This window comes from Drosophila simulans, chromosome 2R (genome assembly GCF_016746395.2).
Source record: "Drosophila simulans strain w501 chromosome 2R, Prin_Dsim_3.1, whole genome shotgun sequence".
NCBI classification, from domain to species: domain Eukaryota; kingdom Metazoa; phylum Arthropoda; class Insecta; order Diptera; family Drosophilidae; genus Drosophila; species Drosophila simulans.
Window position 1 is genome coordinate 8,981,871 of NC_052521.2, and position 25,368 is coordinate 9,007,238.

General features: G+C 41.9%; 6 protein-coding genes across 9 annotated transcripts; 2 read left to right on the forward strand and 4 right to left on the reverse strand.

Moving 5' to 3' along the window:
* The first annotated feature begins 29 nt into the window (after positions 1-29).
* On the forward strand, positions 30-8,799 carry LOC6734031 (bcl-2-related ovarian killer protein homolog B). 3 transcript variants are annotated; one of them, XM_016167846.3, is made up of 5 exons: positions 30-175; positions 7,664-7,983; positions 8,053-8,199; positions 8,260-8,568; positions 8,630-8,799. In XM_016167846.3, exons 2-5 carry the CDS (start codon positions 7,708-7,710, stop codon positions 8,795-8,797), a joined length of 900 nt encoding a protein of 299 aa, XP_016027049.1. In that variant the 5' UTR covers positions 30-175; positions 7,664-7,707; the 3' UTR covers positions 8,798-8,799. The 3 variants fall into 3 exon arrangements, with proteins under 3 accessions (XP_016027049.1, XP_039147383.1, XP_016027048.1); XM_039291449.2 differs by lacking the exon at positions 30-175 and adding an exon at positions 299-337; XM_016167845.2 differs by lacking the exon at positions 30-175 and adding an exon at positions 375-911.
* Positions 4,403-7,664, reverse strand: LOC6734030. The gene is made up of 4 exons (XM_002081030.3): positions 6,288-7,664; positions 5,589-6,191; positions 5,355-5,527; positions 4,403-5,293 (listed from the first exon to the last, which is right to left on the reverse strand). Exons 1-4 carry the CDS (start codon positions 6,641-6,643, stop codon positions 4,758-4,760), a joined length of 1,668 nt encoding a protein of 555 aa, XP_002081066.1. The 5' UTR covers positions 6,644-7,664; the 3' UTR covers positions 4,403-4,757.
* A 364-nt stretch (positions 8,800-9,163) lies between the features above and the next one.
* On the reverse strand, positions 9,164-11,193 carry LOC6734032 (electron transfer flavoprotein subunit alpha, mitochondrial). Its single transcript, XM_016182282.3, has 4 exons — positions 11,054-11,193; positions 10,919-10,985; positions 10,704-10,844; positions 9,164-10,120 (listed from the first exon to the last, which is right to left on the reverse strand). Exons 2-4 carry the CDS (start codon positions 10,958-10,960, stop codon positions 9,311-9,313), a joined length of 993 nt encoding a protein of 330 aa, XP_016027050.1. The 5' UTR covers positions 10,961-10,985; positions 11,054-11,193; the 3' UTR covers positions 9,164-9,310.
* A 316-nt stretch (positions 11,194-11,509) lies between these two features.
* On the forward strand, positions 11,510-15,963 carry LOC6734033 (RNA/RNP complex-1-interacting phosphatase). 2 transcript variants are annotated; one of them, XM_002081033.4, is made up of 7 exons: positions 11,510-11,670; positions 11,761-11,836; positions 12,229-12,428; positions 12,761-12,807; positions 14,577-14,684; positions 14,758-14,913; positions 15,290-15,963. In XM_002081033.4, exons 1-7 carry the CDS (start codon positions 11,648-11,650, stop codon positions 15,886-15,888), a joined length of 1,209 nt encoding a protein of 402 aa, XP_002081069.3. In that variant the 5' UTR covers positions 11,510-11,647; the 3' UTR covers positions 15,889-15,963. The 2 variants fall into 2 exon arrangements, with proteins under 2 accessions (XP_002081069.3, XP_016027051.2); XM_016167847.3 differs by lacking the exons at positions 11,510-11,670; positions 11,761-11,836 and adding an exon at positions 11,844-12,174.
* Positions 15,964-19,656: 3,693 nt separating this feature from the next.
* Positions 19,657-20,751, reverse strand: LOC6734034. Its single transcript, XM_002081034.2, has one exon. It carries the CDS (start codon positions 20,749-20,751, stop codon positions 19,657-19,659), a length of 1,095 nt encoding a protein of 364 aa, XP_002081070.2.
* An 813-nt stretch (positions 20,752-21,564) lies between these two features.
* LOC6734035 lies at positions 21,565-23,580 on the reverse strand. Its single transcript, XM_002081035.4, has one exon. It carries the CDS (start codon positions 23,481-23,483, stop codon positions 21,675-21,677), a length of 1,809 nt encoding a protein of 602 aa, XP_002081071.2. The 5' UTR covers positions 23,484-23,580; the 3' UTR covers positions 21,565-21,674.
* Between the last annotated feature and the right edge of the window lie 1,788 nt (positions 23,581-25,368).

Below are 25,368 nucleotides of genomic sequence, written 5' to 3' on the forward strand. Positions count from 1 at the left end.
CTATCGGCAATCGATAATTGAATATCGATAAGGCGGTTAGTTTGTTTTCCGATTTGGTTTTCGCTTCTTTCAACTTCGGTTCAATTCATTTTCAACCGTCGACGAGCGCGGAACGTTTGCGGCAGCGTTTTTCGGCATCGCTTCTCAAGTTTCAGCTTTCGTTGGGAAATAAACGGTTGGTTTTTCAATGCACTACCACAAATTTGACAATATAAATTATTATTTGCGGTTTCCGGTGATTACTTTGAAATGAAAACCTTCGAACGACAAAAGCTGACCGTGAATATACAGCAACCTGATTCCGATTCCGTTGCCAACCAGAACGCGCCCCGCATAAGTAATTAAGTAATTTCCATGCCGCTCAGCCGGAATCTAACAGTTCTGCCTTATTATTCGCCCATCGTAAACCGAAATTGAAAAAGATAATAACAAATGACCCATTATCACTATCAGCACAAATGGCGCATCCGACAATCAAAGATAAACATCCGTATCAATGCGATCCGATGCCAAATGTGCGATAAGCCGATTAAGGGAGTGGTATTTTAGCAAATAATTGTGGAGAAATTAGTTGTTTTTCACAGTGAGCAATAAATCGTCAAATGGCAAATGTAAAATCAACATAAGCCACACAAAATGACGACGTGTTAAATGCCAATTAAGAGCAAATATCACCTGTGGCTAATGAAAATGTGCAATTTAATACAACACAAACAAATGTGCAAGTAACAAATAATGACAAAATACACAAATATAAACAGATAAAGGTCATTCCGTAAACTTAAACTGAAATGAGTGGCAAAAGCGATACGGATAAATATCAATAATTGCAAAATAAAACCCTTGAGTTGAACGCCCTTTTTTTTTAACCGGAATAAAGAAGTAGCAGCTGAAGGAGAAACAGGCCAACAGCAAGTTTAATTTAATTAAATTTCGTTGTTTTCTGCGTGCGTGTGTGTGTTGTTGTTGTTGTGTGTGTTTGTTGTTGGCTTTGCTGGATAATCAACGTAATGCTTCCACCCACATCGCGCGAAAGAGATAGCACTAGCGCAATTGACTTTGCCATAAATGATTTTTGGTTTTTTTTTCTGCTTTTTGTTTCTTGTTTTTTAATGCTTTGCTGTTTGTTTGTTTGTTAGTTGGTCGAGCGGCAATTAGTGGAACGACAAATGTTTATTGACAAAGGCATTGGACACTTTGATTTGCCGGGTCTATTCGCTTAAATTGTTTATGATTTTTAAGCGAAAATTGTAGATATACATGTGCACGTATGGGGGTGTTGTATCTCAAAGATATGGTTGGGAACTGTGACACTTTGTGGGTGTATCTAATCGTATAAAGTGGAACTCTAGTCACAAAAAACTCAAATCAAACTCTTAAAGATCTGTTTTGTTTTTCTTATAAGCTAGATCTATAAATTTCCACAGCTCACCAGTAAATTTTCAATTAAAGCTGTTTTAAATATATACAAACATTTGTGTTATTTTGCATATAACATTTATAAATTTCAGAAAGCATATTTCAACATTCAAAATAATAAAAAAATAATATTCAAAATTTAAATGCCATATTTCATTTCAAAAGTATCTATTTCAAAATCTTGTATATTCAAGCTACAACTGCAATAATTTCATTACAAAAGTGAGTTTATGTTATGCATAAAAATTGCAAAAAATACTCAATTGCGACACCCATTTTCCAAGTACGAGTGTAAATGTTTTAGGGATTTCGAACAAGATCAGCTCATTCCCCCGATGCCACAAAGCCTCGAGAAGTAAATGCAATTAACTGGCGAAAAGCAGCTGCACCCCTTGCCCCCCTCCCTTTAGACCATATTAACTTGGCTTTAACGCCGTGCACGTTCGATTTGAATGACGCACATTGGCGGGCGACTGGCTGAATGGTTGAAAAAGTGCAAAATCAACAATTAATGAACTGAACAATGTTTGCCACCTGTAACGTCTGAGGGTGGTGTAAATTTCCAATTGCAAACGATGTCAAACAGAGGCGTTTTAGCGTCTGCTAATTTCCCATTTTCATTCGAGCCGAGTGGCCACAAAAAATATTGAAATAATAATAATACAGCAAAAAGCAGTAAAACCGCAAGATTGCGGCTATTTGCAAGCACTTTATGTGTCGTTTATGATATAGTATTACTATGCGCTGTCACTTCTGTCCGCCGATCAAATATGCAATTAAATGTAAAAACTGGCAATTTAATGAACCCACATTTGATTAACCAATCAGCAGTCGAAAGTCAAATTGCTCCAAATCGTTTGTCATGCGCTACGCGAATTCGCTTCGAAAACAAACCGAGAGATACAAAAAGATATGCGAAATTGCAATCCGGAGTCTGCGTAACTGTCAAATGTTGTAAAAAATCAATAACACAAATGTTAACATGCGCACAATGCTAAAAACGCAGCCCATAAAAACGAGTCGAGCGGCCAATAAAGTTGGCAAAAAATGGCAAAACAAAAAAATCAAATGAAATGAAATGCCTAGCGACGCTTTAAGGCATCTCGGTTTGGGCCAATCCAAGCCCGAGATAAAGCATTTGACACTTTTGGCTAATAAAAGTTGATAATGAGTGCGCGCAACTCGCCGATTCCGAGTTGTTGATTTAGTTATATTTTTTGTGATCCGGCCAATCGGAAAGCATTAACAATTGGGTGTTGAGAGAGCAGTTTTGCTGCACTAATTGTGCATAAATAAGTAAGAGCTTGTGTAATCCAATTAATTTGCAAATAGTTACGTAGAATCGTTGAGGCGTCAGGCATATTACAAATAAAATTAAAAATAATAAAAGTTATTAAACGCTTAACCAAGAAAGAAGTTGTGTTCATTTGTAATTATTTGAGTTTTTTATATCAAGAATTTCTTTTTTAATATATAAAGAACATATTATCCAGAGATTAATTTAGTTATCAGTTAGCAAATAGTTATGCATTTTATATTTTAGGAGTTTGTTTAAGCATCAAGATTTTCTATACGAATTCTCGTTTTTCTTTCATTGAACTCTGAAATAAAAGCTAAAAAATGAGTTGCTATCTCCCGTTTAAGTATAATGTTTTAATTAACTCGATCTGCTCCCTTTCAAAACCTTTCGAGTTGTGCCGACTCCTTTAATGAGCAGCGAAATCGCCGATTGCCAGTCATGAACACCGATACCCATTCATAGAACTGCGTTTTGCTTGTCCATTGAAACTTGGCTAAAATGAAGTGCGCTCATAAATATTTATTAGGCATTGCTAAACTAGGCACTAAGTAGTCGGTAATTTAAGCAGACATCAAAATTGTTTAGGCCAGGTCCACACACACACACTGGCTCCCCATCCCCATTTGGCCGATTTGGATGCTGAATGAAGAGTGTAAATTGCAGCCACTTTGGCTAAAGAAATGAGTGGCGGCGACTGGGGGAGCTTTACATCGACTCCACTTTATAGAGTGGAGTACACGGATTGCGGCCAAATCGAACACGAACTTAAGCGCCAGTTGGGGACGACATTAATTTATGTTCGGCAAACATTTTGCCTGCCATTTAGGCGACAAAGACAAAGTAGCATCGCCTGCGAGCTTCAAGATTCCCCCGTCTCAAGATTTCCCCGATTGGCCCCCAAATCTATTTGTGTTCGAGCCGGAACGCGTTGGGATTATTAATTAGCCAACATCGCTGGCGCAGCCTGCAAAACATCGCGCCACATTCCCCAAAGTGGAGATGGGGATGCAATTGGGGGCGTCTCGCCGAGCTGTGGCTGATGATCTCAGCTGTGTGGGAATGCATCTACGCTTGGGTTAGGTCAACGAAAAGTGCTATAAGGCCAGTTTGTGCTGTGGAAAGTAATTTCAAAATATATTTATGATCGCTTATGTAATGTGAAACAAATTTCATTAAAACTGCAGGTGCAAAAATATATCTAGTGGCACTAAAACGTATTTGAACTAGTTAAAAGTTACGGAAGTAGCAACTTAAATATAAAAATTTGAATATTTGTGTATTTATTTTTCAACTATTTAAAGCTAGCAAACAAATTCCGAAATACCTATGTTTGTATCTCCTGAAGCCCCAATGAGCAATTAACTTGTAACTCTAGACTTTTGGCCACCCATCGAGCAAAAGCGGCTGAAATCAACGGCTAATTGGCTGCGATTTTCATGCCCATTAAGCGCCAACTGTCAGCCAGCCGATGGATGGATTATCATATACGAAAACCGCCAACAAATTGCACCAAATAACAAAGCCTAAAATCGAAATCGACTGTGTGAGTGAACGAGGTTTCATTAGCCGCGCTCGAAGCGTGAAAACGTGATAAAATTTCGGTTTTGGCCACAACTATCTGGCCATAACTAAATCGCAGATCGCAATTTGCGAACTGAGCGCGCAGTTTGGAAATCGGTTTGCCTACATGCTGTTTTTATTTTTTTGGATCTTATTCTCAGGTCCGCTCAATCACTGGCGACATGAACATAAATTACATTTTATTAAGTGCTAATTTCTGTTTTAATCTCGAAATGGGCAAACATTGGCTGGCTGTTGATTCCGCAGTAAGTCAATTTACTTGGCAGCCAGATAGATAAAAGTCCGTTCAAGATTGGCGCCTCAGATACAGATACGATTGCTATTGATGGCGTTTTGTGACCGCTTTTAATGGATGGGTAGCAGCACATTATACTTAAATTAGATAAAGATTTGTGCCTTAAAAGGGGTATGTTCATGTAGTTAGCAATAATGAAGTGAAAACATGACTCAAATTGAACTACTTTCCAAATTTATACAATGCCACAACGGCAACACCCAGTAGCATCACCACAAATCCCAAGCTTCCAAAGAGAGCTAAAGATTTGGATGTCTCCCTGACACCCGAATCTCCAATCTCAACATTCGGGTTCTTGGGAGATACATCCTCTTCGCCGGGCATCAGCACGCGGAAGGTGAGATGCGAGAATTCCGAGACTTCGGTGCTATTGCCGTGCGAGACGTTCCGTCGCCTCCGTTGGCCCACCGATGCCAAACAATCTTGGGCCGTCACCTGGCAATCCTCGCGTTCCAAGCAGCCAGTGATGCGCATGGATATGACCAGAACCTCCCCACTTCGCATCCCCGGGAACATGACCGCCTTGAAGTGCAGTCTCTGGCCGAGCGGAGGTTCCAGAATGGGTGGATGAGCGCAGATGGCCTGCATGGCGGGATTTAGACAGCCCCTCGAACTGACCAACTGAACCGTGTTGAGGATCTCTCCACCGGTTGCAATCCTCTGGAGCTGGACATCACTGAGCTTGGTGTAGTTCCAGCCTGGAAAGATACAAGGCCATATCTGTCAAGCCTTTAAGCCTTTAATTGAAAGGTGACATACCATCTCCGGCCAGAACATGGGCTCTTAGGAGGAGCTCTTCGCCCAACTGGACGGCACCGTTGTTTTCCAAATTACGCGTGTATCCAGTGCTTCCTTTTCTCAGCAACTCTACGTGGGTGCGAAAGGCATTTTGATCGCCTCCATGGGCGTAGCTACCTCCACTTCGAGCTTGCCTGAAGAAGAAAAAAATTAGCTTTCAAAAATATCCAATCTCTAATAGAAATCCTATCCTACACATCATTAGCCACGCCCATTTTCAGGGCATGCGTTTTGACAGCCACTCGCTCTTGAGCCTTGCAGTGTAGGGTTAAGATCGAATCTCCACTGGTCCTTAACCCTCTGATGGCGGGGAATCGCAAGCGCAGACAAAGATCCTGGCCACAGGATCTCACACCACACCGCTCGAAATTCTCGCCAGAAATGTCCAAGAGCAGAAAACTTCGAGACAGCCTTAATTCGCAGCGTTTATCCAGCTGATCATCATTGTCCTGGTCCACAGTCGGTGCTGCTCCCAAGAAGCTGTCCAACTTAAGAACAGCTCGGAAGTAACCCGCCGAAAGGCAACGCATGTCCTTCAGCCGCAGTCTCAGTTGATTTTGATCCGGGTTTTCATCACTGGGTGGCAGGTAAACTGGAGCAGGTGTGGATGGCTTTTGGGGGAATACCGGAACAGCCACCGGGGCATGATAGTCGTAGCCTGGCGAGTGTATTGTCTCGATATCCTCTCCAGGATCTTGTACAATTATGGGTCTCGAAGTAGTGGTAGTGGTGGGTGTGGAGGTGGTTATGATGCTGCCTCCAGGTTGGGGATAGTAGTAAGCTGGATAAGACTCCTCGCTTTAAAAAATAATGAATTATATATCTTATAAAGGCTATAGTTATAGTTAGGATAATGAGGATCTGATTTGTGTATCTTTGAGATTGGTAACCCACCTTGGTTTGGGGCTTTCGTAGTTGGGACGCTCATCCACAGCTGGCGGTAGATAGTGCTGACTCAGAGGTATAAAGTTGCCATGTCCCGATCCCTGAATCTTCACACTGCGATTCTCGATGATCTCCGGCAGGCTAAACTCGGTGGTGGCCACAGGAGCCACTGGGGCAGGAGTTATGGGAGCAGCAGGCGGAGGTCCATACAGGTTCGAAGGCGATAGTCCCACTTGGAATGGCACTTGGCCATGCAGATAGTTTCCGTAGTGTTCCAATGGCGAAGCAAAGAAATGCGACACATCCGCGTGGGTCTGGTGGATAGTTAGCAATCCAAATAGGGCTATGATCCGCTTGGTTGACATATTGACCAATAACTGACTGATTGGGCCGCAAGTGATATGGTTTTTATAAGCTTCAGGCTGTGACGTTTGGGCGTGACTCCCAATGGCCTGGATTAATTTAAGGCCAAATTATTCTGGCACCTCACACTTTCTCAGCTATCACTTTTAATCGAGTCGGGTCCCCCCAAAAAGTAAGTGCCACACGACTTCCTTGTAGCCAACTGACTTTCCATGGTCACGAATGGGTCTTGAGTGGGTCAGGTTATGTAAAGCTAATTGCGAAGTGCTCTCCAGGGAATAAGTAGCCAAGTTCCATAGTTGAATCTTCAATTCACTTGCCGCACCACCAGCTCCACCAGCCAGATTGTCCCACAAATCACTTGCCATTTGACATCTCGCTTGTGGACAACTAATGACAACAGCTGCGACACAGCAGCATTTTGGCCATATTGCGGATTTCTGATCGCTGTTAGCCAGAAGCCAATCAAACCTAACGAGCCGACAATCTGTCCGTTAATGTGCCCATTTTGGGCAGGCTCAAACAAACAGTCATCGCAGAGCGTCATAATGGAAACTAAACAGAGGAAACATTGTTCCTAAACACATTATTGGGAAATCACATAGTTAATAACAAATGTTCGATCAATATACAATTAAATTAAACAAGTTCTTTCAGATCATAATACTTTGTATAATGGCTTAAAGAGAATACATCTAAATGTTTGTTAGATTACTAACGCATATCTTTTATGATATATTATATATGTTTTTGAGCCACGTTTATGGTCTTTCAATCAGCTAAACATGACATTTATGTAGTAAGCCAATTATTTTTGATGTAACTGTGCGACTGACTGACTGGTTTTCCTTTCAGCTGGCTATGATTCCCAGCGGAAGATTTGCCAAATTGAATGCAATTTATTAAATTAACAACACACTCCATTTACCAATCTTCGTGGGGGGGATCGTTAGAAACTTAAACTGGATCCTCAGTCAGTTGATATATGACTCAAGTCTCGCCATTTCCTGCCATACTTATAGGCGATTTCCCTCAGGGATCCCGAACGATCTCGGTTGCGCGAAACATGCCCGGCACCTCGTATCCCACGAATAACGATAATTTCAGCAACGGATTTCCGATGGCCACCACACAAAGTGAGCGCCTCTTGCAGGCCCAGAATCGAAGAAAGTTCAGTTTTCCAGCCACACTGCATTCCGCATCCCTTCTGGAGGTGGGTGGTGGTCCCAAGGAGACCACGAGGCGGAGGTTGAGCAATGTCAGCGATGCCGTCACCAGGAAACTCTCCTACACGATTGGCTGGAAGGCGGCACAGATTCCAGCGCAGGATATCATTTCTCAGGTGAGTTGGTAGTCTAGGAATTCCTTATATAATAGATTGCATAACTCCAACATAATCCAAAAACCGAAGGGTCGTTGCCTGTGCGGTCATTATATCAAGAGACGTCTCAGAAGATCCGGTTTGTTCAACAAAAAGCTGGGACTGCAGCGCATACGTAGCATACTGGGCTCCACCTCCATGGGCATTGTGCGCGATGTGTTTCCAGCGGTCCAAGTGGTAAGCAAACAATAACTCTTTATTTTATCATATTAATAATTTTACAAACCTTTCCCCAAGCTGGGCGATGAACTGGAGCGCATGCATCCCCGGATATACAACGGAGTAGCTCGTCAGATTTGCCGGAATCCGGGTGGTGAGTTCCATACTCCGGATGCTGTGAGCTTGCTTTTGGGAGCCGTGGGTCGCGAGCTCTTCCGTGTGGAGATTACGTGGAGCAAGGTGATCTCTCTGTTCGCCATCGCCGGTGGGCTGTCCGTTGATTGTGTGCGCCAAGGACATCCGGAATACTTGCCCAAGCTGATGGAGAGCGTTTCCGAGGTGATCGAAGATGAGCTGGTGCCGTGGATTAACGAGAATGGTGGTTGGGTGAGTTTCTTCGATCATTTCTCAACTGTCGAGGTTTCATTTCAATCATTTTCCTTTTTAGAGTGGCATCAACACACACGTTTTACCCACCACCAACAGCCTGAATCCTTTAGAGTGGACCACTTTGGTCATAGGCGTGGTTTTTGGCCTAATTTTAGTTTTTATGATTCTGCGATTTATATTTAACTTGATTGTACCAAAAATATACCAACGATTTACGAATTCCTAAACAATTCCTGCACATTTGGATTATTAAGCGTAAAAATCCTATTGATTTGATCTTTCAACCTTTTTACACAAATTTCACATTTTCACACTTTTTGAAAAGTTCGCAATTGGCGAGAAAGCTTTTTGATGCTTTTAGCTACAATTTGTTTTAGCTTGATCAGCTTTCTAGTATAACTATTTTAACTAAAAAAGCTTTAATAAAAGCTTATTGAAAAATAAACATACGATGGGAAACTGATAAGGGAACAAATCCTACACTAGGTGCAATCTAGCCAGTAATCAGTTTATCCTAGTTGAATTTAGTTTATTGCTAGCCCTGAGTCTTGTTTAAATATTTTGCAGATGTAAAGTTCTGATAAGACTTCAATTTTCACATAGAATAGGTCTTCGGCTTGTTTTATTACAAAATTTAAGGGAAAATCTTCCACGGACTTATGTAAAAGTTCAAATAAATGCAACAGCTATCAATTCATCGGTACACAATCTTTATACTACAACACGTGACAATCTCGCCTTACAACTTTCCGGTTAGTTCGGGCACGGCCTTGAAAAGATCTGCCACGATGCCAATATCGGCGACCTGGAAGATGGGCGCTTCGGGATCCTTGTTGATGGCCACAATCGTCTTGGAGTCCTTCATGCCAGCCAAGTGCTGGATGGCGCCTGAGATTCCGACGGCGATATACAACTCGGGAGCCACAATTTTGCCAGTCTGACCGATCTGCAGATCATTGGGCACAAATCCAGCATCCACGGCAGCACGAGAGGCACCCACAGCGGCACCAAACTTATCGGCCAGATCATACAGCAGCTTAAAGTTATCTCCGGACTTCAGGCCCCGTCCTCCGGACACAATAACCTTGGCTCCGGCCAGCTCGGGGCGATCGGACTTGGTCAGCTCCTGGGATACAAACTCGGACAGGCTGCTGGCGAAGTCACCAGCTGGTGCCTGCTCCACGGCTCCACTTCCACCGCTGGTGGCTGCCGGTGGGAAATTGGTGCTCCTCACGGTGATCACCTTAACGGCGTCCTTGGATTTCAGGGTAAGGATGGCATTTCCGGCGTAGATAGTGCGCACAAAGGTGTCCTCCGACTTAACATCGATGATCTCCGAAATGGGCGACACATCCAGTTTGGCCGCCACGCGGGGCAGCACGTTTTTGCCAAAAGCCGAAGCTCCGGCCAGGATGTGGGTGAACTTGAACTGAGACTGGGCGGCCAGGACCAATGGGGTCAGCGCCTCTGCGGTAAATCCGTTGAAGGCGGCATTCTCGGCCACCAGAACCTTGGTCACGCCTTCCACTTTGGAAAGAGCCTCGGAGGCCTGGAAAACAAGAGAGTGATTATGTAAGATTATCTATCGCACCAAATACTTATAATCAGTGGAGTCACTCTAGGGTGGTTCGATGCTTTTTAATTTAAATGTCTTGGTATTTTTAAGCCTTAATCATAACAATGATCATGTATTGAAATCACTTTGCTTAGCATTTTTGAAACATGGTTACTATACTAAGTAAGGGTTGACCAATCCAAAACTTTAGTAAGCTTAGATCTATTATGAAAATATTTGATGCTGACTGGAATAGCGTGCTTTTGTTTTCATCGGAACTTAGCAAGAGTTAATTGGAAAATTTAGATTGGACCCTTTTTAAAATGTTCTTTTAGTCAAATGTATATAATCAAGGTTAACAATTCCTGTCTCTCAGATGCAGTATTCCCAACAACACAAAAGTGTTTTTATTTACCCAGATATGTTTATATAATCTTTTGCCGGTTTGATTGCTACCAGATCGCAAAGGACTTAGGATGCATGATGCATGTTCGTTCAGCCAATTTGGTTAGATTAATTCATGATTCGAAATCCCTGCGAATGGAACCACCCTAATGTGAGACTTCTTGGGACTTACGGGTCCGCATTTTGTGCCTGCCACCAGAACTGTGACGTCACCACCGATCTTCTTGGCCGCGGAGATGGTGTTCAGAGTGATCGGGTTGAGGGCCTCATTGTTGTGCTCGGCTACCACCAAAGTGCTCTTGCATCGCTGCAACTGCAAAGTGGGAAAATGAATGAATTGTTATTCAATTTTTAGCGCTTTTATCTTTTTAAGAATTTTCCACTTACGATGCTGCTGCGCATAAGATTACGCGTGTTGCTGGCAAACATTTTGAATATTGGGGGGTTGAGGGAGCTATACACGCGAGGGAAAATTGTTGTTTGATTAATTTATGTCCATTAATATTTAATTAAAACTCTTACCTTCGCTACAAAATCACAGAAAGTCCAAAGGTTTCCGCTGATTTAAGCGTTTGCCGTTTTTTGGTACCACTTAGCAAATACACAACAGCTGTTACTTAACAGATGGAGTCTGTTATCTATGTTAACTTTAAGCAGCACAAACTTAAGCGAAAAAAGTGTGAAAAACTAATATCTGGACATATTTGAAATATAATCTTAGAATTTATTGATTAATTGACTTATTTAATTGAATTTAATCTACCAATTTAAAGAATATGCAAGTCGATGAAAATTACTGGTCCTAAATTTATTTATGAGCCTAATGAAGAATGAAGTTTTAAAAAAATTCCCATTTATTATTAAATATAAGCATTTATTAAAGATTATGAATGCTATTACTTCAGTTACAAAGCGAATGAGTGCGTTTTAAAAATAACCGTGACCAGTCACAGTTTAGCTAACAGTGTCAACTCAGCACCATATGTTAAGTAATCCGTGTGTTATCTGGCAACGCTGGAGTAAGAATTATTTCTTTCCAAAACATTGTCAACAATTTTGGAAAACTTTGGAAATTTCGGTTTCAAATTGGGGTAAAAGGTTTGGCGAACAGACAAAATGGTCAAAGACATACCAGACAGGTGAGTGCAGTTCAGATGAATATACCAAAAACAAACCGTGTTGTTTATGCTGGTAATTTTAACATGTTTTTATTTGTGTACCAATTGCAGATGGTTGAAGTACAAACCGATTGGAGATCGTGTTCCTGGCACTCGCTTTATCGCCTTTAAGGTGCCGCTGAAGCAGGTGAGTTCTCGATGATCCCCCGCCCGCCCAGTGGCGTACCACACTGCATCCGAGATCCAAGAAACCGGTTGACAGGAGAGCCGCCAATTGATGGATGTTGAAAACCCAGGATCTGGACCACCGACTGAGCGGCCCTCTAAAAATATAAATAACAACGAACGACGACGAAATTTGTGCATTGTAATTATGCATAAAAGTGGCAACTGGAACATGGACCCCACATGAATATTAAATTAAATTGTTTTTGCTTAATTAAATAACGCCACGGATCCACGGCCTTTATTAATTGCCAGCCCTCCGGGCATTTTGCATAAATTGAGCAATCTATGGCCCCCATTGTAATGCCCTCGTATATTTGCTCAGCTCCCTTTATTTTTTTTTATCTTTTGCAGCATGTCAACGCCAAAGTGGAGGAGAATCTTCGCCTGGCGCCCGAATCCCTTCTGCAGTTCGTACCCGATCTGGGTCTCATCATCGATTTGACCAACACGGACCGATACTACCACCCAAGTGCCATAACCAACCACGATGTGCGCCACCAGAAGCTGATGATCCCCGGAAAGCAGACACCTTCGCATAAGCTAGCAGAAAGGTAATTATGAATTTAAGCAACTATTAATAGGAAGATTTATTAGCTCTGGTTGGAAAATGTTGTAATTTTAAAACATTTGGATAAGTCTTCATTGTAGGCAATATTCCTAATAATTACAATATTATTAATACAATAATAATTAATTACAACATTTCTATTAAAGTTAGTTAGTTTAGTTAGTTTTAATGCTCTTATAAATGTTTTTGTGCAATATGCATTATATTAATTTTGCTTTGTTTTTGGAATGAAATGAAAAGAAATTCTAATTGGTTATTTAATCCAAGATATTACCAATTCATGTAATGATCAATATCTTTCCTATGTCATTGCAGGTTCTGTGCTTTCGTAAAAGACTTCCTTGAAAGCAACGCGGATAATGGTGAGTGCTGACAATTCATCCCACACATCATGATCTTTGGGCGCCCGCTGCCGTGGGAAACGCTTTCCCGTCAACAATGCAGATCCAGATGCATATCTGTCCTCGCAATTAGGTCCGCAAAATATGCAAACAAATCGTATCAAAGGGGGCACCCGCAATTACCACGTATCCTAATCCCTGGCTGCACTGCCTCCAAAGATTCCTATCAGCCGGCAAGCACACAGCAAACATGGCCAAAGCGGTGAAATGTGCTCACAGCCAAGTGCCAGTAAAAAGAGAAATACTCTATTTAACCCTTTAACAGCCAACTGGCGCACCGATGTGGGCGCGCACACACTCAATCAGTCAGCCAGCCAGTCAGCCAGTCAGTTTTTTGGCCTTTGAGTTGAGCCCGAGCTTGAGGCTGTCTGCCAGTCGGGAGCCGGGCAAACAAATCACTTACGGAGCTTAGTCATGCCGTGAGTGGGGAAAAGGCATTTCCAATTATGCACAAAGGTATGCGAGGCCATCGGCAAGCATCTATTCATTTATAATATTCAAATGCATAAATGCAGAAGTTCCTAGGGTATCCAATCGTCTGTGTGCTGCACAATCCTTCGATAAAGTGGGCGCGGATAAAACCTATGTTTCTCAGGCACTTTCATCTTGCGCTAATGTATGTGCGAACCAATTTGGCTTACAATATGCAAAAATGTCGGCCAGAATGCCTTAGCAGATTCTGATGCCGTCTAGGGCTTAATTAAAACACGATCTGGCGCCGCGGAAAGTCGCGTGGAGCAACCAATAAATAAATACACGAAGGCTGCCAACATATTTACAACGAAACAGATCAGGAAAATAAGTCAAATCCGAGGTGGTCGCAACTTGTCAACGACCGATGAGGCTAGAAAACAAGGCACAGTCGTTGGCCCAGCGCAGAGCACAGTGGAATCATATGCAGTTTCACCATAAATCAGCCACTTCCATATTAAAGAAGTATTATTTTGTTTATATAATCACATAGTTGTGAAGAAAAAAGTTAAGTTTAGGTGGAATTCTTAAATATTTTGCTAAATATTTTCAGTTAATCCCACTGTATTTGGTATATCGACAAGGATGCGCCGTTCGTTCTCGTAATTTAATTTCGTTATTCGTTTTGCCTGTAAGTTGGCTTAAATGCAAACCAAACATGACGTGCTGACTGACTGGCAGCTTCGCCCGCTGCCAATGACCAGGGAATCCAGCAACCAGGCCAAAGCCAAACCGAAGCCAAAGCCAAAGCACCCGCATAGTGGACAAAGGCAGGCCACCGCGACCTGTTGGGTTGTCCGTGCCCCTCTGGAAACCGCTTGCGAATCCCTCCTGCTGACATGTTTTTGTGAAATTTATAGCCAATGTTATTATTGGCAGAGCGCGCTGTTTTCTAGATTTAGCTCAGGTCGCTTCTGCTTTTATGCCAAATTGCCAGGCCGGTTTTCTCTGTTGCGGTCCCGCCGCGTGGGTGTTACCAAATGGGCGTGGAGGCAGATTTGGGAGGCTTGGAGCTCGAGAGAGGGACATTCCTGTGGCCGTGTTTGAAATGAAATTTGTAGCAATTTGCAGCAAACATGCCGCACTACAGAAAGGAAGCGGTGCTGCTTTTAAACAGGGAAGAAATATCACCCAACTAAGTTGACTTCGATGTCAAAAAGACTTTTTTACAATTGAAGTGCTAAGTTGGTGCCTACATACACTTATTTATTAATATGTTGAAAATAATTATAACCCTTTACATTCCTGTTTTCTTGCAGACAAACTAATTGGCGTCCATTGCACACATGGAGTAAATCGAACTGGTTATCTGATCTGCTACTTCATGATCAGCGTAATGAACAAGTCCCCTGAGGAGGCGATACAAAGTTCGTAGGATCTAGGATTTCTTTCATACAATACAGTTTAAATATTCATACATACTCTATATGCAATTCGCAGCCTTTTCTTTGGCCCGCGGCCATGAAATCGAACGCAACAATTACTTGAGCTCTCTGAAGACACTCCCGAATCGGGAGACCGCATCGAAGCTGGCTGCCACAGAGAGGAGATCTTCCACAATAGAAGAAAGAGATGTGCATCAGAAATACAAACACAGTTAGTACCAATAGTAATGTCTATTACCTTAACTAACGATTGTTGTTTTAAAAGAAAAATCGTAATATTCACCGTATTCACTTATTTTTATGAAATATTTAAGATATACGCATATTTAAGATATTTAAGATATATTTAAGATAAGACTTATACGCTAATACCGTAGACACCAAGCCCACTCAATAACCTGAATATCCCGAGATACGCATATTATATTATAAATAAAACTTCGCTTTAATACATTAAAATAAAGAAAAAGCCTTTATTTTTAGTCCAGACGCGAAAACAAAACATACATAATTTTCATATTTTTATCTTAATACCTTTATTGATGAACTAAATTAACCCTATCCTTAATTGTAATATTCGTTAAAAGGACTGTCAGGAGGCTTTAAAGCGATATCCTATCAGGAAGACGGCGGGAACCAACATCCTTATTCCCGTAACCATAGACCGCATCCAGACGAAGAGCAATATAGGTTTCAAAGTAACCGATCAGGAGGAGGCTATCAGCAGGGCTCGAACCAACATCATTATTCCCGTAACCATAGACCGCATCCAGACGAAGAGCAATATAGGTTTCAAAGTAACCGATCAGGAGGAGGCTATCAGCAGGGCTCGAACCAACATCCTTATTCCCGTAACCATAGACCGCATCCAGACGAAGAGCAATATAGGTTTCAAAGTAACCGATCAGGAGGAGGCTATCAGCAGGGCTCGAACCAACATCCTTATTCCCGTAACCATAGACCGCATCCAGACGAAGAGCAATACAGGATTCAAAATAACCGATCAGGAGGAGGCTATCAGCTGGGCTCGAGAAGCTATCAACAGGACCCTCATCAAAGGTATCAAAGGAACTGGGATTATTCGAGAAGAAACTATAGCGAAAGAAACTACAGTGAAAAAAACTACAGCGAAAGAAACTACAGTAAAAGAAACTACAGCGAAATAAAGTACAGCGATCAAAAGTAGCCGCTTCGTTCCATTTAATGTTATAGTTTTAAAAAATCCTTGAGTGTAATAAATTTCGAACGGAGTGTTGATCAATTTGTAAATTATTGCTAATTAGCTGAAACTACAAGTACGACAATTAAAATTCATTTGAGACCACATAATGGTAGTTAACAAGCAGGCGGCTTAGATCGTGTGAAGATACAATAAAAGTTGAGAAAAATTTGCATCTCGATAAGCGAGGAGAGCGCGCGAAATTCCAGGAAATCAGTGATCATCATGGCCAGCGGTGCCGGCGGGTCTGGCTGCTCCTGTGTCAAAACAAATGTCGAGATTGTCCGGCAAAACGCTTAATAAGTACAGTGGGCTTATCAATCAAATTCTGCCTATTAAATGGTTAAGAATAATTTAGAAATATAAGATTATACTTTTAAAAAGAAAACTAGTTGATGCCTTTAATAAATAGGTAGATTTACTTTGTTTCGTATGAAAAATCAATTCAATGACATAAATAACTGATTTATAGCTATATTTGCGGCAATATAGTATACATCTGTTCAAGTTTAAACTATGTCTTGTGATACCCAACCCATGGTACTGCTTCCTTGAAGTACCTGTCACGTTGACGGCTCCTGATCGGTTCATTATTTCGTCATGGTGGTCAAATGTCAACTTATTAGCATAAACGCTGCTGCTGTCGCCTCCGCCCATCGCCTCCTTTATGCTTTTTAACCCTCGGGTTCCGATATCGGCGCTTTATCTTTGCGCAATCTTATCGCGGCCGCACGATCAACGAGTGTCATTATGGGCCAGGGTCTGTGGCTCGGACAGCGACAAATCGTTGGCCATTACAATGGCCTGGCTCACGGAACTGGAGAACAGGGATGGGGATGGGGATGGGGCTTGGGATGTGGTCGGGGAAGCAAGGATCGAATCGATCGACCGGGATGCGATCTGAGTGCCCGATAAACGCCTGTTGTGTGGCATGTGGCGTAAAGTTGTTTGTTGCGCTTAATTGGACAGCGTTTCATTTCGCGGCTGCTCGGTTTGCTACCTTTGCTCACTCTTTATTTTTAGCATCTGACTGACCCAAAGACTTGGCCAAATGGCATCCAGCGAAAGTGCCATCAAATGCCCCAGGCGATGTCCAAAGATCTTTATTCGATTAATGTCTGGAGGCGGCTCTTTCTTGGAAATATTTTGAGTTGATTGGGGACAAACAGCAACAGGATGATGAGGCTTTTAAGTGATCGAATTAAAATAATTGAACAGTGGCTTCAATTTTGGGATTTCATTTCAACAATCTATAATACTTCAAATTTGCAAAACCAATGCTAATTTTTGTGTTAACCGAAAGTCAAAAAGCAAAACATAAAAAATAAGGATCCTTCCCTACAGGGTTTATTATCATTATGTGGGTCTTTTGGTCATGCCGACGACTTGGACCCAGTGACACACCTCCGCCCCCTCTGCTGCCATAAATTGTTGAATCAACCAAAAATGGCCAATTGTCCGTTGCGTGTGCGGTTTATCTCCTTTGCGCCTCCAACAAGGGCACACAATTTTTTCATATTTCTTCCGTTCGTTTTGTTTAGTTTATGACCGCGAAGGGAAAGACGTCTGGAAAGTGTTGCCAATTTCCACCGACTGTGCCGGACTTGTGGCCATTTATCTTAGCATAACTTGGAGCGCGATAATTGCATTCCTCGGACTTGGCCAAGATCGAGGTGCGAGGCCACTTTGAAGTTCGGTGCGGACAATTAGGCATGGCCCATAAATTGCCATCTCATATGTGGCGATGCGGCGAAAAAAGGAAGCGCGGCATTGATTTAAATAATAGTGTTTAACTTTGCAACCAATACCTGGCAATGGCGGCGACTGCTGGAATCAGCGACAATTACCCGGCCATTTCAATTAGCCGGCAAAAAAACAAAAGCTGCTGCAGAATCCCAGCCAGTCAATCGGATATTGGTATCAATGACGGCCCAGTCCAAGCTCTCAATTGTTTCCGATGGCCTTTTGTCTGCTGCCCAGGTGATTTACGGTGTCGCCCTGTCTGGCTGATAAAAGAGTTGACGGATTGAACTGCCGTTCGGAAAATTGCGTAACAGGTAAAAGAAGGAGCTAGCCCTGCGGGTTTAAAGTATAATAAAACTATGCTGCGTTAAGGTTATAAATACATTTTTCTTTAAATCATCAATGTGTTGTGTTAGTTTCATAAAATATTATATTGTTCTAAAACAAATTTACTTTCACTTTTGATATATTATTTGCAATTTAACAAAAATAAATAATGATTTTAATGATTTCAAAACACACACGCAAAATATATGAAATAAAATACAAAACAGCGAAATCCCTTTGTACTCACCCTCGATGGAAACGCGATTCCCGGGGAACTCCTGCAACACTTGCCATTTATCGCCGTACGCAATCTTAATTAAAAGCCGCCCCCAGATTAAAACAAATGTTTACTTTAAAGCAGATACGGATCGAGCAATCACGAAATCGATTCACTTCGATTCAGTTCAGTTTCAGTTCAGTTCGATTCGATTCGATTCGATTCGAAGCGCGTTGAAAACACACGAATTGGGCAATTAAAGCGGCTGAAGGGCGAGAGTTTATCGTTGATTTTTGCGATATGGATGCGAGGCACGCACATGACCCTCCCACTCATTAAGAGGAGTCCTCCAAGCCGGGTTGGCAACACCATTGTCTGGAAACTGTGCCACACAGTGAAAACAATGACTCAAAGTTTGCGGAAATAATTCGTTGATTTTAAGCTTCCATGCAGCGTGTTTATAAATATTGCACGTAATTCAAAAATATTTATTTGTATCTGAGACTCTCTACATTTCAATTTTAATGTGGATATTAAACATTATTAATAACACCAGAATATTATCACATATTTTGCTCAGTTATTCCATCAATATATAATCTACAAAAAAGTTAGATAAATAAACATGAAACATTTTTTAGTGCGCATATAGCCCATCATTTGGATGAACTGACAATGGTGTCCCAGATCGCCCGACTTATCTCCGGCTGAAACTCCCATCAAGTGCATTCCAGGCCATTCCATTTATCCTTGGCTATTGCAACTCCTCCTTTTATTTTTTGGCGCCGAGGCACAAACTTTATTGTCGCCACATTGCTGCTGCATACTTAATGGCGCCACAGCGACAAAACTCACGAAAAAAGTGCCAGTCGTGTGGGTGTCAACGAACTTTAAAATCCAAATCCACCCACCCAAATGGGTCGGTATCAACCCCACACCAGCACACTGACTTGACCCGAAAATTCCATTTTCGGCAAATATTTGCACAAGTCAGCTCGATTTTTGGACAAGTCACCCCTTACTTCTTGGCCGGATTCTTATTTTTCTGTTATCATTCGGACTGCATACAATGGGCTGTGCAAATTGCTTAGAGACTTGGCTGGCAAATGTTTTGGAAATATCTCAAGTGCTCTTTATCCCGAAGGATTTCAGGCCACAGGGTGGTTTTTGTGGGTGTATTTTGGATACTGCCTCAAGCTGCAAAGAAAATTGGTCAGATAAGGATGGTCATAAAAAGTAGATCCCAAGTCTTACAGGGGCTTTTTGGTACCTGGTAGGTATTATATACTGCAGATACATCGTTTTAAAGTAGTTCCCAAAATAAGATTTTTTGTTTTATTTCCAAAGGATATATTCGATATATTCTGCAGCGTGTTGAATAAATTCTAAATTTTAAATCGGAGGTTGTTAAGAAATCATTTTTATATTCATAAAATTAAATCTTTCATTTAACCACATCTGTATTTTGAAGTACAATTTAATTTGCACGCAATAACTTCCACAATGAAGCTCAGCAAGGCGACTGAATAACCGAGGACTAGCGAAATGGTTGGCATCATGAAGTAATATAGACCCAAAGGCTTCGCCTCCAAGTGCTCCGTAATGGGAAACCTAAGATATCCCTGGCCAACTGACTCCCGATAGGCATCCCAGGCCATTTTATTCACGATTCCGCTCTCGAATGAATGGAACCAGGCTCTACTAAGCTGATGCTTGAGGAACCACTTTTTGCTCATGGGAAATCCGGCAAACAGAAAACAAATCTCGATGGGTATGCGACGGAACTTTGGATGCCGTAGGTATTGCTGGGCATAGACGAACATATCCATGCGATCGGGAAACATCACATAGGCGTAGTTCTGATCGAAATTGTTTCGATGATTGAGTAATGTCTCTGAAGATACTGTTCTCACGGCGGTCCAGAGCGATTTGGGAATGTGATGATGCTGAAAGATCATCCTGTCGTACGGATCGATGAGGAGTGGAATATTCGATTCAGCCAGTTCCTCGAAGGTTTGTATCTGCTTTTCAAAAGTCTCTGATATTAGCATGCTCTTCAGCAATCCCAAATACATCGTGGAGTACACGAATCCCGATATGAATAATACTCCGAATAGAATGTAGCGTTCAATACCATTAATTGCTTTCAGGTGAAAGCCAGTAAACAATAGTGAGCTGTACACTTCGAGCAGATTTTGACTATAGTCCCATTTTCCGCTTCTTAGCCAGTGTATCAGGCAAAGAAATCCCGAAATCAGAAATACATAAGTGCCTAATGCAATCCATACTCTGGTGTTGAACGGTGCTGCCAAGTATCTATAGCTTAGCAATGGTTTTCCATGGGGTACAATCACATTGGCAGGAGCAATCCTGAGCTCCCTGGAGACAGAAAAGGCGTTGGAGTTTTTAACCAAAGCATCGGCGCATATATCCACTGTATTATTCAGAATAAATTGAGTGCAATTTTCAGGTGAATCGTTGGGTGTATAAACTGGCTTAAAGGTAGCATTTATGTTCTGGATAAAGGCGCGTGCAAAGCGCATATAGTATCCAGCATATATTCTTTTGCCGTTTTTATCTGAATATATAAAACTTCTGGGAACATTGTTGTACGCAGCCACTCGAACTTGATAGCCATTCACATTTCGAAATGTACCTCGAAACTTAGTATAGTCTGCAATATTAGTTTCCCTTATCCTCAGACTGGGAAATAGTATGTGATGATAGCACATTTCCGTGTATGTAGAATATATTAAGATTTTAACATATCCCAGCCGCCAAGCATATTTGATAAAGCGCTTCCATATATCCTCTTCGATTTCGTTACCGATAACTAAAAGAAAATCCACCAGCTGAAAGCTTAAATCGAGTTTGGCGAAAAGTTCATATGGTGGCTCATTTCCCACTATTACAAACAGCTTATTATCGTTTCCCACATGGTTCCATAAACTGGTGATATTAAAGGCTTCCAACGAGCTATATACAAATCTCGATGTTTGTGCTTCAAAAGGTATAAGGTTATCAAACTGTTTGCAGAAGATAATATTAGTTGAAATTATCAGGCGCTCGTTAAGCTCTTTTAAAATATCAGGCAAGGTTTTTCCAATTATCAAATTTGTTTCAGTAATCAGAAGCATCACTGCTAAAAATGTTGGGAGGAAAATCATCTGAAATAGAAACAAAAGTTTTTTTAAGTAACTACCAATCAATATTTCTTTCATTAAAAAACATAGAAATCAACACGTTTTAATACGATTTAAATTATTTCTTTATTACTAACCAACAATAATTAAAAAATGTAAGTTAATTTTATTTAAGGAACTTTTGTGATAGTACAATTCGTATTTGGGTACTTTTCTTATTTATAGAGGACAAGGACAGGCAACACTTTTTTGTAAAGACTTTACAACATCAAGAATGTAGAAAAGGAGCTTGCGAAGCAGACAGCCCAACATCAATCCGTCACTCAATCAACATCAACATGACCGCCTCCTGGACAACCGGTACCGGTACTCGTCATCGTCGCCTTCTTGCATCCCAGGAATTCCCTTATGCGCCAGGCCGTCATCTCGATGACAAAACTTAAAAGGGCCAGGATGTAGCCGATGGCCAGAGCAATTGCCGGCATGACGAAATAATCCACATTCAGCGGCTGGGCCTCCACATGTTCCGTGATGAGGAAGCTTAGATAGCCCACGCGAACTGCCTCGAAGTCGGCGTCCAAGGCCAGTTTCCTCGTAAGACCGCTCTCGAAGGCCCAGTACCAGGCGCGTCCCAAATGGTGCTTGAGGAACCATCTCTTCCTCATTGGAATGCCAGTGTAGAGGAAGGAGAAGTCTATGGGAATTCTCAGCAGTTTTGGATGCTTTAAGAACTGCTGGGCATAGTCGTATAGCGCCATTCGATCCGAGAACAGTATATACGCGTAATCCTGATCGAAGCGATTTCTGTGCTCCAAAAGCGTTTCAAAACTGACCAGTTCCATAATGGGCGAAAGTATCTCGGGCATGTTGTACTTGGCGAATAGTATCTTATCGTATGGATCAACCATCAGGGTTATATTACTCTCCACCAGTGCTTCAAACGTATCAATCTGTTTCTCGAAAACCTCCGAGATCAACATACTTTTGAGTAGTCCCAGATACTCGGTGGAGTAGACAAAGCCAGCTATGAACAACACTCCAAAAAGTATGTATCTTTCCCTTCCTCGGATTTCCTTCAGGTAGAATCCACTGAATAAAAGCGAGCTGAATACCTCGAGTAGATGCTTGCTAAAGTCCCACTTTCCACTTCTGAGCCAGCCAATAAAGCTGAGGAAATTCACCACCAACAGCACATAGATGACCAAACAGGCCCATACGCTCCATTGAAATGGAGCAGTTAGATAGCGGTAGGAGTGTAGGGGCTTCGCATGTGTCACTAAAACATTCGCCGAGGCTATCCTAAATCCATGGGTTAAGCTAAAAGCGGCGGGATTTGCTGCCAAGGCATCTGCACACACGTCCACGGTTTCATTGACCAAGTTCAATGTACAATTCCCAGGGGAATCACTTGGCGTGAGCACTGGCACAAAGCTTCCATTTCTGGCGCCTATGAAAGCTCGAAGGAACCTCATGTAGAACCCGGCAAATATCTGCTTGCCCCAGCGATTCACATATAGCATGGAGCGCGGAGCATTATTATAGGCTGCAACGCGAACCGGATAGCCATAAAGATTATTAAACGTTCCCCGAATGGATATGTAGTGCTCGACCAAAGTCTCCTCTATCACGATTTCGGGAAAAATAATTTTGTGATACAATTTTTCATTATACGAGGTGTAGAATAACAACTGAACGTATCCTTGCTGCCATAGGTGCTTCACGAAGTCTAGCCATTTGGTGCTCCTTTTCAGATCAACGGGTTCATCGATCACAATTATATATTCAGCAAACTGAAAATGTAAGTTTAAGGCGTGAAAGAAATCATAGGGTGGTTCTTCGTTGCCCATAATCAAAAATAGTTTGTTATCAGCACCTAAATTATATTCAACTTGTGTGAAATTTAGAGATTCAATTGAGCTAAAAATCATCAAGCTTATTGGTGGCATGTGCTGCAGATACTTGATCTCGTATTCATTTAGTTTATCGGATTGGTTGCAATACAACAAGTTATTGGAGATAAGAAGGCGTTGGTTTAGTTCAATTATGATATCGTTAAGACCTTGCGACCTTATAGAAGAGATAGCAAGAAATAGTAGAAGTTTCAGAAGATTGGAAGATTGTTGAAAGATCATCTGAAAGATATAAAGAGCGTAAAGATATTTGAAAGCTTAGGTTAGGATAGATAAGGATAAGGTTGAACGAAAAGATGAAGAATGAAGATCGTTAGATGAGTATAGATTTGGAGCAATTATATATTTATATTTTTTGATACAGACTTTTATTTTTACCCCAACTAAAGTGGGCTTCTGTACCGTTCACCCATTTCAATCTGTTCTGTTATGTATTTTCCAAAAAAAGTTACACCTCCGATGATATGCTTACATCTGTTGAGATTCCATTTATCGGCAGTCACGATCACTTCCGCCTTTGTCCAGTTCTTTTCGCAGTCTCGAAATCAATTAGCACCGACGATTGATATGAATATACATGGATACATGGATGGACTTTGTCTAATCGATTGCCCAATCTCATAAATATTCCATTCCATTCCACCTGATTGAGTCTGGGGCAATTAACACCCCAACACGATCCCACCCACGCATCCTCGGCGGCAATTGGGCCACTTTGCTAGTACATAATGATTTACTGGTATTTACGAGTATATTTAGCTTATCCATTCTCATGCGCGTGCAAAATCGGTGCGGATCGTGTCAATATTTTCGCGCAGAGACAAAGGAGCAGTCATGGGAAGCGGCTGCCATCACGGATCCAGCGAGTGAATGGAAAATCACGCAGTCTGCATCGCCATTTTCTCTCTATCTAAATATAGCAGATCCATTCGGGCGACCAGCCAATCAGAACGCTGGTGGGGGGAATTCCCCAAATCCCCCATGTGTGCATATCTTGCCCTCTTCTGATTTGTGGCGCCTGATTAACGGTTGTCAGCCATTGCAATGGCTAACTACTGTATCTTCGGGATCCGCATGACCGACGTGGTTATGGCCTTTGAGTAGGGTTGGCAAATTGACGCGCTGAGATGCGTGCTGAATGGCCCACGGACAGCTGGTGGGAATCGAATTTGAATGAGGCGGTTCAGTGGGTCAGTGTACGGGTGGTCTTCGCGAAAGTGGTAATTAGCGATGGCTAATTATAACGGAACAAGGTGAAGGATCTTTGGAAATAACAAGCTGTCAGTCAGTTGATTTCTGCGTTCTGACGTTCTGTTTTATATTCTTGTTACTTACTTTAAATTGTCTGAGCATAAATACACGATGAAAAAATATCGTGAGCTCTTTCATAATATATACTTCAAAATAAATATTACCGAAGAAATTACCCATTTTGATTATCTACTTAATAACTAATTAAAACTCTTACATCAAAAGGCGAACGTCTATTAATTTTCAATAAAGTACTTATTCCCCCTTCCAGTAACTTTCTCGGTAATCCACATTTCTCGTCTGTTCCATTTTACCCATCGGCATTTCTAAGATGACTCATACGCACAGTAGTCCATCGACCCATTCCACTTGCAATAAAGAGCAAATAATTAATAAGATAAGAGAAGCAGTTGCACGAGCGCAGATCCAGCCCGGGGCTGAAGGTCAAACTAATAATGATTTAGATAATCAAAGAGTGGCAGAAACCAAGGAGCTGGGCCTAAAACACCAGACCAAGTGCAATGCGAAGCACTTGAACCTGTTGCTACCACCGAAAGACCCCGAAGGCATCTGATTCTGCTGCTGAAAACCAAACAAAACGATCGGGGAGCGCCGTCGCGGATGCTCCACTGTGCTCCTCCAGTGGGCACCAGTGCAGATGCAGACGGCAGAGTCTGCAAAGGCGGCTCATCCAGCCGGCCAGACCATAAATACCAAAGGGTTACGCCTATTTTTACACGCAACCGAGTGCATTTCCTCGTACTTGGGCCATGAGCGCACAAATATTAAAACGATGCGACGTGACAGATTACAAAACGTTTGACACCAGCGCCAAAGCCGCCAAGATGATGCCCCC